Source organism: Gossypium raimondii, chromosome 2, assembly GCF_025698545.1.
Source record: "Gossypium raimondii isolate GPD5lz chromosome 2, ASM2569854v1, whole genome shotgun sequence".
Lineage (NCBI taxonomy): Eukaryota > Viridiplantae > Streptophyta > Magnoliopsida > Malvales > Malvaceae > Gossypium > Gossypium raimondii.
In genome coordinates this window covers 1,875,983-1,890,516 of record NC_068566.1, presented here as the reverse complement: position 1 = coordinate 1,890,516, position 14,534 = coordinate 1,875,983, and the positions used below count along the sequence as shown (strand labels likewise).

The 14,534-nt window shown below is 32.6% G+C and overlaps 1 protein-coding gene and 2 long non-coding RNA genes across 3 annotated transcripts; all 3 read left to right on the top strand.

The window, feature by feature from the left end:
- Nucleotides 1-3,165: 3,165 nt before the first annotated feature.
- On the top strand, nucleotides 3,166-5,541 carry LOC105787613 (heat shock factor protein HSF24). Its single transcript, XM_012614087.2, has 2 exons — nucleotides 3,166-4,041; nucleotides 4,663-5,541. Exons 1-2 carry the CDS (start codon nucleotides 3,838-3,840, stop codon nucleotides 5,344-5,346), a joined length of 888 nt encoding a protein of 295 aa, XP_012469541.2. The 5' UTR covers nucleotides 3,166-3,837; the 3' UTR covers nucleotides 5,347-5,541.
- A 1,446-nt stretch (nucleotides 5,542-6,987) lies between these two features.
- LOC128035069 (uncharacterized) lies at nucleotides 6,988-9,349 on the top strand. Its single transcript, XR_008191477.1, has 2 exons — nucleotides 6,988-7,521; nucleotides 8,265-9,349. It is a non-coding gene; the product is annotated as an uncharacterized LOC128035069 (long non-coding RNA).
- A 508-nt stretch (nucleotides 9,350-9,857) lies between these two features.
- On the top strand, nucleotides 9,858-13,264 carry LOC105787612 (uncharacterized). Its single transcript, XR_008191487.1, has 3 exons — nucleotides 9,858-11,044; nucleotides 11,218-11,286; nucleotides 12,238-13,264. It is a non-coding gene; the product is annotated as an uncharacterized LOC105787612 (long non-coding RNA).
- The last annotated feature ends 1,270 nt before the right edge of the window (nucleotides 13,265-14,534 follow it).

The following is a 14,534-nucleotide window of genomic DNA, read 5'->3' as shown; positions in this document are numbered from 1 at the left end:
ACCCTCCCTTACTTCTATTCTAACCTTATCATTCCTCTTATTCCCATTAAACTCTCCTTCCTCATCCATTGTCCTCTTTAAATCTTATCATTAACATTATTAAAAACCTCACACGAATTTCATTTCCCATCCTTAACCCCTCCTTCCATCCTTATAAAACTAGAACTTGCAACCTTATCGCACTCCCTTTTCTCCCTCCTCAATAACACTCCATTGTTAGGACAACTCCCTCTCAACCCTTTTCCTCTTTCTTTTTTTTTTTAATACTATAGCTATTAACTGTTGGGGAAAATGAGACAAAGTCAAAGAAAAAAACGGTACAAAAATCTCAAGACTCAAGAAACTGACTCTTAGCATAAAAGAGAAAAACTCCCAGGAAGAGAGAGAAATTACATTTCGCAAGAAGTTCCTAGTTCCATCTCTAATGTGAATTTAAGCATTAAATGTCAATTCAAATCTAATGCGAGCACATTTAAAAGATTTAGATCAAATTGTAAGCATGTGTTGCAACTATAAAATTATTTTTTTGCTCCTCTCTCTCAAAGAAAACTCTCCAACCTCTCTTTAAAAACTTTTTTTACATCTACCTCTTCAAGCATCCAACTACTTCGCTGCTGGCAACTAGCCATCATCCTCCCCCTTTTCTTTTAGTGTCGGTTTAGGCAATCCAATAACCCTAAAAGGTAGTGTCAATGGTGACAGTAGTGAAAGACGTGTTTACAATGTAGTCAACATTTTTTAAATATACTTCATGTCAAATTTAAGATAGCATTTACTGATTAAAAACCTAATTGATACACTACTGAAATTTTGAACATTGAGAAATCAATCGGTGAAATATAAAAATCAGCATACAATGTAGGCATAATTAGGAATCTCTAGTAAAAAAACATATATGTGGCGGATTTAAACGAATATAATCAAGAACGGATGGTGGGTGAGGTCATTATTAATTTCTTTTATATTATACATACATACATACATATAATATCTCCATTATTTTAACCCCCAATTATGTTGATAATAAAAGTAAAGGCAAGGCTTTTGGGAAGGACAAACTTTGTCTAAAGGAGAGGAAAATATAAGAGGTTTTGGTCTCTGAATTACCTAACTTAACCTAACACAGATGGTCTACCACCTAGTAAGCTAATAAATGAGGATATTTTGGTCCATAAACTTCACTCTTCTTTTCCAAATTCCAAAATTATTCTCCATTTAGTTATTGTCGCATAATTGCATTAAAACTTTTGTTTTTGTAATGTTTTCAACAAATGGTCAACTTACTCTTTCATCATTTTCCCATAAATTATGTTTTAGAATAATAATATATCATTTGTTACAAATGACTAAGACTAATAATAAAACATATTTGGAACAAACCAAAATATATCGAAGATATAACATAGGATGAGATTTAAATTTGATATTTTAAAATTTTCAAAATATAACTACCACAATTTATGAATAAATTTAATAATCACGCAATAACTCTAATTTAAAATGAATGAGAAGATAGATATATTAATAAATTTCATGTCAACTTTTAAATAAAAACTTCTTTCTATGGGTTGGTGGATGGTTGTTTTATTCATATTTGTAGGAAATATATATTTTTTTAAAATTGATTTAAAATGAACCTGCTTAATTACACTAATTATCAAGGCTTAAGCTATGGGTTTCGATTTGATTTGACTAGAAAGAGGACCTACCTTGGAGGCATAGAAGACTGAACTGAACCTTCTAATTAAAGTTCATTTCCATTTGTATGAAAGGAATCTTTTTTTCATATCATTTTATTATTAAATTTGTCAGAGGTAAAACTACAAGTGATCAACTCTTTTCCATATCATTTTATTCATAATCACATAAGTAGAATACAGTTAGAATATAATTATCATAAAAATAAAAATATTGTTCATTTAAAATTCAATCTAATATCAATTATCATGTTTTAAAATTAAAATTATATATTCTTATTATTAATGAAACGTTACACAATTTATAAAAAATATATAAATAATTAAATATAATTTAATTAATACATATGACCAATGTACAGGTAAATAAAATTAGTATATTGCTACTAATTACTAAAATCTTTTAAGCAGTGGCCTTTTGGTCAACTTTAGTGATGTATGTCCACTCTATTTTCACGATTATAAAAGAACAAATCTTAGTTGGATTATTATCTAAAACACGAATTTCCATTTTCCAATCGTTTAAACCAAAACTCGTTTATTTTCTTCTTGGAGGAAAACAAATGTATGAATTATGTTAATAACATTGCTTCTCCTTTTACCCCTTCAAAGCATTCCATACCTTATATTTTTTTCATTTCTTCTAACCGAATTAATTGCAAACAAAGTCTTCAAATTTTTGTTTTAATTTTAAATTAATTTTAAACTTCAAAACATTATAATCAAGTCCTCAAAGTATCAATATTATACCAATCACATCCTTTCATCAACATAGCTATCAATTTAGGCATTGAATATCAGTTTAAATATTGTGTAGACCATATTTAAAGCATTTAGATTACACTGTAAATACATATGTATGTACTACATGGACAAATTGGATCATATATTTTCATGTAGTAAATATATATATGTTTACAATTTGATCCATGTATTTTAAATATACTTCATGTCAGATTTGAGTTGGTGTTCAACAACTAAACTAGCGGCTAAATTGATGGAATAACTTGGTTGATACTAGGGGCAAAGCAAGAAAATTGTTTTACAAAGGTTATAGATGAATCATAAAATTTTAGAGGGGTCAAAGTTTAAACTTACCAATATGTTAAGTAGTAACTTTTAAAATCTTAAAGGGCTACATAGTAATTTTACCATTTGGAGGGGCAAGGCTACTTCCTGCCCATCTATGTCCATGGCTGATGCTATATAGATATTTTGATAATGGTTTAATGTTTGAGACATCAAAATTCGAGGTTTTCTGATGAAATTAATCCAAAATTTAAATTACTTAATGGCGATGAATGGAAGCAATCTCAAATATATATTATATTGGGGTGGGGGGGGGGGGGTAGGTGGAGAGGAGCTTCTTGAATAAAAATGGTGAAAGGCACGTGTACTTACGCGTTCCATGTGAAAAACCCTCCCTTCTTCCTCCCCACTTCAAATCAACTCTTTAGAAAAATGTATTCGAAGCTTCCTTTCAAGAAACCACCAATAGAAAAAAGAAAGAATCCCCCAATTTTCTCACTTTTTCCATTAGAAAAGTCCACATTTTCTCCTCCTAAAAGATAAATAAAGCATGTTGTTATGTTTCCTAACCTTTGAAAACAATGACTCTCTAGTGGAGAAAAAAAAAAGCATACCCTTTTGAATACTTTTTTTCTTAAAAGCCCTCTCTGGCTGCTCTGTTTCTCAAAATTTTCTAGAACCCATTATCGGTTTCCTTTTGCTTTTCCCCTTTTATAAACAACCCATCATCAACAATCTGCAAAAAAAGATAGAGAATTTCAAGTCTCTGTTTTTCTGATTTTCTTTTTGTAGAAAATACAATAAGGTAAAGTTATGATCTTGTTTCGATTCCAGAAAGTAAAAGCTTGGTGTTGTTACTAATGGAAACTGATACGATCAAACCCTGCGATAACGTCGTTCATTCTCGATTCTTCCGTTCTGGATTTTATTGCTGGGGTTGGGAATTCTTGACTGCTCTGCTTCTCTTTAGTTGTTCTGCCTAAAAACGACCAGGTTTTTCAATTTGTTCTTCCTTTTTACTTTTGTAATCATAATTCTTTGTTAGAATCTTTTTTTTGGGGGGTTTACGTGTACTTTGGGAGGGATTTGATCAATCGGAAAGTCGGAAAATATGGCGCAAAGGTCAGTTCCGGCGCCGTTCTTGATCAAAACGTACCAGCTGGTGGATGATCCGATCACCGACGATGTGATTTCATGGAATGAAAACGGCACGTCTTTTGTCGTTTGGAAAACTGCTGATTTTGCAAAAGATTTGCTTCCCAATTATTTCAAGCACAACAACTTTTCCAGCTTTGTCCGTCAGCTCAACACTTACGTAAGTAATTTCATTTTTTTTAATTAATTAATGGTTAAATACTGATTTTGGTTCTTTTATTATGCTTAAATTTAAGATTTAGTCCTTATACTTAGTTTAATTTCTTTGCTTTATAACATAACACCATTAATTATGGATTTAAAAAGATCCTTTTTTAAATGTTGGAATGATTTTTTTAAAAGAAAACTTCGCTGGAGCATTTTATTCGTAATAGTTAAGCTATGTTATGAAGTGAAGGGACCAAATTATGAGAAAGTAAAATATAAGATTAAATTCAAACTAAAAGTTGACATTAATAACTTATATGGTAGACCATTTCTTCAAGGAAAAGATGGGTAATTTCTTTAGGATTTTTTCTATGTAAAGGAAGTGAAATTGATTGGATTGTTTTAAAAAATTAATAAAAGTTTGAATAATAGGGTTGATTATGATAGGGATTGGTGAACTAATTTAAAATTAATCCTTCATCGTAATTGTTGGTTTGAAGAAAGGGGTTTACTTGCAAATTGATTTCCAACCACAAAATATTAGGTGAGGGATGAGGGGTTAGAACCATCTTTTGACCTTTTTTCAAGCAATCGTACGGACTGTTAAAAACATGAACTTGCCGTTTTATTACAGGGATTCCGAAAGGTTGTTCCAGACAAATGGGAATTCGCGAACGAGAACTTCAAGCGAGGACAAAAAGAGCTCTTGTCCGACATCCGTCGCCGGAAGACGGTGACAACATCGCCGGCTAATAATCCGGCGAACGGGAAAACGTCTGGTGCGAGAGCTTCCTCCCCTACTAACTCCGGTGAGGACCTAGGGTCAACTTCCACGTCGACATCACCGGAATCGAAGAATCCGGGATCGGTGGAAACGACGCCGGCAGCGAACACGAATCAGTACGCCGATCTATCAGACGAGAACGAGAAGCTGAAGAAGGATAATGAGATGTTGAGCTCGGAGCTGGCGCAAGCCAAGAAGCAATGCGACGAACTGGTCGCGTTTTTAACCGAGTGCGTGAAGGTGGGGCCAGATCAAATCGATCGCATCATGCGGGAAGGAAACGGTGGTTCCACCCTTGAAGGCGACGATCTTGGCTGTTTCTACGGCGTCGATGACAACGACGATGATGAAAAAGGCGGCGGCGAAGATGGAAACGGAAGTTTGAAACTGTTTGGGGTGTGGTTGAAAAGCGCGGGAAAAAAGCGGGCCCGCGAGGAGAAAATTGTGTACGGTGGGCCACACGCTAAAGAGATGAAGACCATTGAGTTTCGCCACGTGGCTTTGATGATGAAGAGCGGCAAGGTTTGCAACTGAGCCTATCACCGGTCCTCATCGATAGCAAGGAAGCTGATTTCGTACAAATATAACTAGGATTAAATAAAAAAGTTTTTTTATTTTGGATAATTATTTAATATATGGGTGGAAGTGTTTTCTTAACTTTAGAAGCGTGGTAAAAAATTGTGAAATGTATTTAATTAATATTTAAAAATAAAAATATATAATTAGATATATGACAATCTTTTAATCATACTTATAAAATTTAAAAATTCCACCTTAAGTCCATCTATTTTATAATTTTAGTAACAATATGGTAGTAAATATTTTTTAGAAATAAATAAAAACAAACAAACATGAATTTGTAATTTTATAATTTCCTTTTCTAAAGTTAGGTGGGTCAATTAGTCAGCAATTGTGGGAGGCAAAAATCAAAGGCAAATGGGTCCTTCAACTTTGCCCTGTTGTTACCAAGTTGTTGTTTATATGTTTAATAGATTGTTCTACTTTTAAATTCCATTTTTTAATTTAGTACAAAATATGGAAATGAGTAAAATAGAAAATTTGTTAATCAAGGGGTTAAAATTCAGGAACACTGTTAAAATTTGTTGATTTAAAAGTCATTTATATGCACAAAATTAACAAAAACCAACCATTTATACGCAACAAATTAGCTCAAATTCACGTGTTTCCCAACAAATTGGAGTAACTTTTAAATTTTCATTAAATTTTGATAAATCAACTATCTTGTTTCATTTATAATATTTTAAGTTAATTTTTGCAATTCATTATTTAGAATTGCAACTTATATCTAGTAGCAAACGGATTTCAAAGGTAAATTGATATAATTATTTTTATTGAAGTTATAACAACTTTTTGTAGAATGAAATTTTTTAATTCTTAGCTTAAATGTAAGGGTGTAAATGGGATATCGGTGTTTGCAAGTTATTTGAGTTTGCCTAAAAAAACATGAATTTAATTCGGTAATTATCGAGTCAACCTTTAGCTATCGATCGAGTAAAATTCAAGCTTAGAAATACTTGTTCGAATAGATTGTGAGTCTTAGCAAACCTTTCATTTTTAATATATATTTTAAATATTTTTATATTATTAAATTATGTTATCGTCTTTAATATATATTATTAACCTTAAATTTAATTCTCAAACTAAGATTGAGCTTGAATATACACAAGTTTTATCCAGCTCAAGTTCAAGCTTAAATATAAAATTCTTAATCAAACATAATTAGTGGTTAATGGGTTTTATAAGTTTTTATTACATTAATTTAAAACACAAAGTATATTATAACTTTTATTTCAAGCATCAAAAGTACAATTTTAATTAGCACATAAATATGACTTTTCTTTAAAAAGAAATTAAAGGTAACTAGAAAGCACATCTCAAGGCCTTCAAGAACTTATGCGTGTGAAGCTTAAAAGAGGAAGAATCCAAAATTAGTTAATGTAACACCCCAAACTTCTTAGATTTAAAATTGTACAAGTTTGTTAAGCAAGTTGATTTGATTATGTGGTTAAGTGTTTTGTAAGTTTAATTAAGGTTTCGTGTTCGAATTTCGGTGTTTGCAAGTTGGGAATATTTTTTCCTTTTGTGCCGTTATTAGTAGTATAGTTTGGATTCTTGGTGGTTAGTTTTGATATGAGATTGATAGGTTGTTAAAATCTGTTTTTTATTATTTTTTTTATAAAATAAATACAAGATAATTCCTTCATTTTTCTTTTCGGTCAATACCACTCCCTTCCTCACGTTTCTTACCTTCCCACTACCATTCAAATTCTCCCTTTTTGCTATCACTGCTACTTGTTTTCATTCTTTTGTTTTCTTTACTTTTCAATTGGCTTTTGGGTTGGTCTTGTTCTTGCGGCATCTGTCAAGATTATTCTTTCTTTCTCTTGTTCTTTTCTTTTCTATTTTGTTAATTGATTCTCCTTGTGATGAAATTTTTTTTATTGTGGAATCTTTCGTTTTAGGAAAAGAGCATGTGGTGATAGACGATCCTCCAGCAAATTAAGTTCTTAGAGGAGTTGCTATAAGTTGCAGCAAGTGCTCGTTATTGATTTAGGGACTACTTTCTTGTGAAAAGAGTGAATTTAAGTGGAAATTTTTGTGCTAAATCAAAGTTGTAAACGTTTAGTTTTGATTCCGTTTGTAGGGTTCTAGGTGTTCGGTTGTGTGGAGGATCAATCTCGCTATTAGGTGTGTGAATTCAACCCAAAAACTCGATTTAATCGTAAAACTAGGCTGTATTTTGAAACTGCCTAGTGCCACACGGCCGTGTATGTAGGCCATGTGACTGATTGTGTGTTGCCACCTGGTCATGTGAATGTGTAATTTTTGTAGGTCGTGTGGGTAGGCTTAGGAAGTATGTTAAGTAGAAAATGTTACCATTAAATTATGTGTTATGTTATGATTTATATGTAAGTATGCATGACGTATAGTTTATGATATATGTAGGAATGATATATATATGATTATGATTTGTTTGTGTTTCGGCGTGGGTTATGATATGATGGACCCAGTTCTATATGGCAGTTTATATTGCAATTATGGCGGCTAGAACACAAATTTATGTATGGCAGCTCAGTTGCAATTATATGAGTGGCACACCGCCACCTATTGGTGTGATTGGATGGATGGGCTTTAGTAGTCATATACGTTGTGATTGGTTGGACAGAGATGGTTTGTAGTAGATGAGCGTAGGACTTGATATAAATCTGATAAGATATGCTATGTTATGATTCTATATGCCATGTTATGTATCGATATGATATGTTACGTAAAATATGATAAAATATGCTCTATATTATAAACTGACCTGTGATAAGAAATAATATGACATATGGTATAAGACAAGCTGAATTATGTGTCTGCTTGTACTAAGATTATGGGTTAAAACACACACTGGGCTTAAAGCTCACAGTTTGTATGATTTGTTTCAGGTAAACCTCCGACCTAGGAATGGACGGTGACTCGGGAACTAGGGTTTCATAAATTCTTCAATTAAGCACTACGAACTTTTTCATTTGTTTTGATCATGGACATTTCTGGACTGTTTTGGGTTTTTATTTTTGGTTGGACATTTTAATTTTTGTTTTTGTTTAGTTCGTTAGGACAATTTTTTATACTCACTACGCGAAGGTTTTATGATTTAAGGATGCTTAACCTAAGACAATTAAAATGAATCACTTTTTTATATACAAAGAACTATAAGGTATTTCGCTGCAAGGTTAATCAAATTGTTCAAAATGTTTTAGCACGCAAGTATTTTCAAGTGAATTGGTTTTGTTTTTAGATACAAAATTAAACCGTGGTTTCGAAAAGTCGCAGTGTTTTCCAAAAGAGTAATTCAATTGAATTTTCCTTCCATTGAAGTGGTTTTCATCAGATCAAACATTTGTCTCTTTTTGCATAAGCGTTACAACCTCTAGAATCTGATCATAACGTGTACGCCGAGTGTGGGGTGTTACAGACAATGCAAGTGGTGGCCTTGATTTCAATGGCATTAGAGGGTGCTGGTGCTGGTGCTGCACTATCATTACCAGATTTAGGGCTATCACTATCAGCAACATCACCTGTGTTTTTAGGGCTAGGAGAAGGGAGTCAAAAACTTCATCAGTGGCAGTTTGTGAAGGAGGGGATGAGACCTCCTCAAGAGACTCAACCTCAAAAGCGTATCCTTTGTTGGCGCTAGGGTTGTCGCTTTTACTAGGGCTAGGGGAAGAGGAGCTTGAAGTAGATGGCGACTTCGAAGGTGAAGATGCCTTGGAAGGGACTGGTGAAGGTGACGATTCGACAGCAAATGCCCCAACAAGAACCATGGAAACAAATGCAACAACAAAAATAAGATATTGGCATTCCATCTTTCACTTTTGCTTTTTAATAGTTTCTTTTTACTTGTTATCTTTTTTTATTAAAAGATTGATATATATATATACACAATATGCGTGTGTAAGAGAAGTGCTTTTCTTATGCACTAAAATTTAACCTTTAACATCTTATAATACTATATTAAGATTTTGTTCTATTGTTTATTAGGCTTGTTTAACTTTTATTCGTTATGATTTTTTCTTTGAGATCAAAATCTAATTTAATTGTTAATGTTTGTTTATGCTGATATTTTTCTTTGTAAATAGTAAATTAAGCCAAATTTGTTACTAATCATATTGATACTTATAACAAAATCTTTCAGTGGTTAGTGTTTAAGAGTTTGAGTTTTTGTTTGAAATTTGAGACGTATAAACTAAGATTGATGAGATAGATATTCTGAGGGTTTATCTTTGTTTTTTATTCTAATAAGTTACTATATATAAATATACTAGTTTTATTACCGCATGAAATTATAATTTGGTAATTTTATAAAATATATTTAAAACTATTTCTATAATATTATATTTTAAATTAAAAGTAAATTCAATTTTTCGATCTCTAATTTCTAATTATCTATCATATTCTATATGCCTCAATGGTTCCATTAAATGGAAATAAACATGGGTTTTGAATTCATATTATCCCGAAAGAAAAACTGAACTCTCAATGCATATTTCGTGATCTCTCAAATGTTGACTTTCCATAAGTAGAGTGATTTGTATGGTTGAACTTATCTATAATTTGGTTTCCTGTACGGTTGATCATGGGCGAATAGATCACTTGTAGACCTGTTTAAGGTTTTTTTTCTTAAATATCTCTAAGCCTAAAACAGAGCCTAGTATTTCAGGGGAAAACTGGCTTTAGCTTCCATTTTTATGTTTCCAACTGAGTCAGGCCTATTTTTCTATTTTATAAATTTTTTCTTTCTTTCATTCTAAATCCCTTGAAGCTATTTGTTAAAATTTACTCATCCTCCCTTTTCTTTTGCTAAAATACTTGGTGTGTAACACCCCTCGTCCGACCCGATCGCAGGGTTCGAGCTACAAAATGTCACATTCATTTCTGGAGGAATTTCATTCAATTATATAGTAACATAATCATTTAAATATACAATTATAAGTTAAACACATTTGCATTATGATACATAATCAAATTTGATTCTTCATTGAATTTACGAAGGCTCTTTTGTTGACTTGAGCATAAGATTGGACCAAATTGTAAAGTTTCAAAATTATAGGACCAATTTGTAAAGTTCTGAAATTTCGAGTCCAATCTGCTTGGATTTAAATTTGTGCAAGTGTCTTAAGTAAGTTGATTTAATTATATGGTTAAGTGTTTTGTAATTTTGCTTAAGGTCTTGTATTCGATTTCTGGTATTTGCAAGTTGGGAATATGTTTGCTTTTTTTTTTTTCATTTTGTGCTGTCATTAGTAGTAGAGTTTGGATAGTGTTTAGATTCTTGGTGGTTGGTTGTAATTTTAGTATATAGATAGGTTGGTAAAATCTATTTTTTTATTATTTGTTTTTTTAAAATAAATACAAGATAATTCCTTAATTTATTTTTTTGGTCAATACCACTCCCTTGCACATGTTTCTTACCTTCCCACTACAATCCAAATTCTCCCTCTTTGCTATCACTACTACATGTGTTCATTGTTTTTTTTTTTTTTTTTTTTTGTTTTCTTTGCTTTTCAATTAGCTTTGGGGTTGGTCTTGTTCTTGCGGCATCTGTCAAATTATTTGTTTCTCTTGTTATTTTCTTTTTCTATTTTATTGGTTCTTTTATCCTGTGGGCAATTTCTTGTTCATTGCTTAAGGGCCATTCGGACGCTGATCTTGTATGGTGTCGTTGGTGAGTTTTGGGTTCTTTACTTGTCATGAGTAATCCAGGGTTTTGACTTAGTTATTTAATTGTTTGATATGGTATTTCGCAATTTAAGATCATTTTTTTATTAAAGGCTTTGGCGATTGATTTGGATTCTCCTTGTGATGAAATTTTATTTATTGTGGAATCTTTCGTTTTAGGAAAAGAACGTGTGGTGATAGACGATCCTCCAGCAAATTAAGTTCTTGGAGGAGTTGCTATAAGTTGCGGTAAGTTCTCATTATTGATTTAGGGACTACTTTCTTGCGAAAAGAGTGAATTTAAGTGGAAATCATTGTGCTAAATCGAAGTTGTAATCGTTTAGTTTTGATTCCGTTTGTAGGGTTCTAGGTTTTCGGTTCTGTGGTGGATCAATCTCGCTATCATGTGTGTGAATTCAACCCAAAAACTTGATTTAATCACGAAACTAGGCTGTATTTCAAAACTGCCCAGTGTCACACGACCTTGTGTGTAGGCCGTGTGATTGATTGTGTGTTGCCACCCAGCCGTGTGTGAAGGCCATATAACTGATTGTGTGTTGCCACCCGGTCGTGTGCATGTGTAATTTTTGCAGGTCGTGTGGGTAGGCTTAGGAAGTATGTTAAGTTGGAAATGTTACCATTAAATCATGTGTTATGTTATGATTTATATGTAAATATTTAAGTATGCATGACATATGGTTTATGATATATGTAAGCATGATATATATATGATTATGATTTGTTTGTGTTTTGGCGTGGGTTATGACATGATGGATGAAGTTCTATATGGCAGTTTATAATGCAATTATGGTGGCTAGAACACAAATTTATGTATGGCAGCTCAGCTACAATTATATGAGTGGCACACCGCCACCTATTGGTGTGATTGGATGGATGGGATCTAGTAGTCATATACGTTGTGATTGGTTGGACGGAGATGGTGTGTTGCAGATGAGCGTAGGACTTGATATAAATCTAATAAGATATGCTATGTTATGATTCGATATGCCATGTTATGTATCGATATGATATGTTTCGTAAAATATGATAAAATATGCTCTATATTATAAACTGACATGTGATAAGAAATAATATGACATATGCTATAAGATGAGCTGAATTATGTGTCTGCTTGTACTAAGATTATGGGTTAAAACACACACTGGGCTTAAAGCTCACAATTTGTATGATTTATTTCAGGTAAACCTCCGACCTAGGAATGGATGGTGACTCGAGAGCTTGGGTTTCATAAATTCTTCAATTAAACACTACGAACTTTTTCATTTGTTTTGATCATGGACATTTCTGGACTGTTTTGGGTTTTTATTTTTGGTTGGACATTTTAATTTTTGTTTTGTTTAGTTTGTTGGGAAAATTTTTTATACTCACTACATGAAGGTTTTATTATTTAAGGATGCTTAACCTAAGACAATTAAAATGAATCGCGGTTTTATATACAAAGAACTATAAGGTTTTTCGCTGCAAGGCTAATCAAATTGTTCCAAAATGTTTTAGCACGCAAGTATTTTCAAGTGAATTGGTTTTGTTTTTAGATACAAAATTAAACTATGATTTCGAAAAGTCACAATGTGTTTTAAAAGAGTAATTCAATTGAATTTTCCTTCCGCTAAAGTGGTTATAATCAGATCAAACATTTGGCTCTTTTTGCATAAGTGTTATAACCTCCAGAATTTGATCATAACGTGTATGCCGATTGTGGGGTGTTACAGACAATGCAAGTGGTGGCCTTGATTTCAATGGCTTTAGAGGGTGTTTGTGTTGCACTATCATTACTAGATTTAGGGCCGTCATTATCAGCAACATCACCTGTGTTTTTAGGGCTAGGAGAAGGGAGTCAAAAACTTCATCAGTGGTAGTTGGTGAAGGAGGGGATGAGACCTTCTCAAGAGACCCAACCTCAGAAGAGTATTGTTTGTTGGCGCTAGGGTTGTTGCTTTTACTAGGGCTAGGGGAAGAGGAGCTTGAAGTAGATGGCGACTTCGAAGGTGAAGATGCCTTGGAAGGGGCTGGTGAAGGTGACGATTCGACAGCAAATGGCCCAATAAGAACCATGAAAACAAGTGAAGCAACAAAAATATGATGTTGGCATGCCATATTTCACTTTTGCTTTTTAATAGTTTCTTATTACTTGTTATCTTTTTTATTAAAAGATTAATATATATATACACAATATGCGTGTGTAAGAGAAGTGATTTTCTTATGAACTAAAATTTAACCTTTAACATGTTATATTACTATATTAAGATTTTGTTCTATTGTTTATAAGGCTTGTTTAACTTCTATTCGTTATGATTTTTTTCTTTGAGGTAAAAATCTAATTTAATTGTTAATGTTTGTTTATCTTGATATTTTTCTTTGCAATTTATACTGATATTTTTCTTTGTAAATAGTAAATTAAACCAAATTTATCACTACTCATAATGATACTTATAACAAAACCTTTCAGTGGTTAGTGTTTAAGTGTTTGAGTTTTTGTTTGAAATTTGATACTTATAAACTAAGATTGATGAGATAGATATTCTCAGGGTTTATCTTATTTTTTTATTCTAATAAGTGACTATGTAACACCCCAAACTCGGCCTAGGAGTTATGGCCGAATCTGGCGGTGTCACATTGAGGTGTTTAGCGAAAATTGAACTCGTTGGTAAAAATTTGTTTCTAGGTTAAAAAACCCCTTTATTATTTAACAAATCATCTAGTCAAAAACATTTACCTTGTTATCTGCTATTGTTATAAAAGGTTGATTTAAAATCGCGAAAGCTTTTGAAAACTCTAATATTTAAATTTCGTGTCTTTGAAAACAATAATTATTTTGAAAATTCGTCTTCTGCTAAACTAGCAGTTTAAAATAAGTAATGAAAAGCCCAGCTAAAAATTTAAACAAACTTAAATGACCTTGTTACATAAACAAAACCCAACACAAACTTTAATTTTAAATAAAAGCAAGTGTAGCACAACTGCAGTTGTGTGGCCACCTCCGAGTCCCTCGCAGCACCGACCCGCCTACAACTAGGGATTACCTGTACAGTTAAACAGAGGGGTGAGTTTGCGAAAACTCAGTGTGTAATCCCCAACAAGCAAATAATCAATTAAACAACAGATAAATACAGTTTGGGCCTCAGCCCGTTACAGTAACAGTCAAATTCAATGTGGGCCTAAGCCCTTTCCCGTAACAGTAAACGATTGGGCTTGATCCCATCACAAAGCCAGTAATCAGTAAGGCCTTTGCCCAATTTCAGTAATATTATTAATGGGGCCTTGGACCATAATAGTAACATATATCAGTCTTGCAGTGAACAATATATAATATCATTAATCGATACAGTAACAGTAGAAAATCATTAATTAGTGTAGATATGCAGTTAGATATTCTACCCAATCCAGCCTCTACACACCACTTCATCCCGCCAAACACACCATGAGAGGATAAAATTGACCCACCCAACCAGACACACCAAGATTAGCACCGATTGACT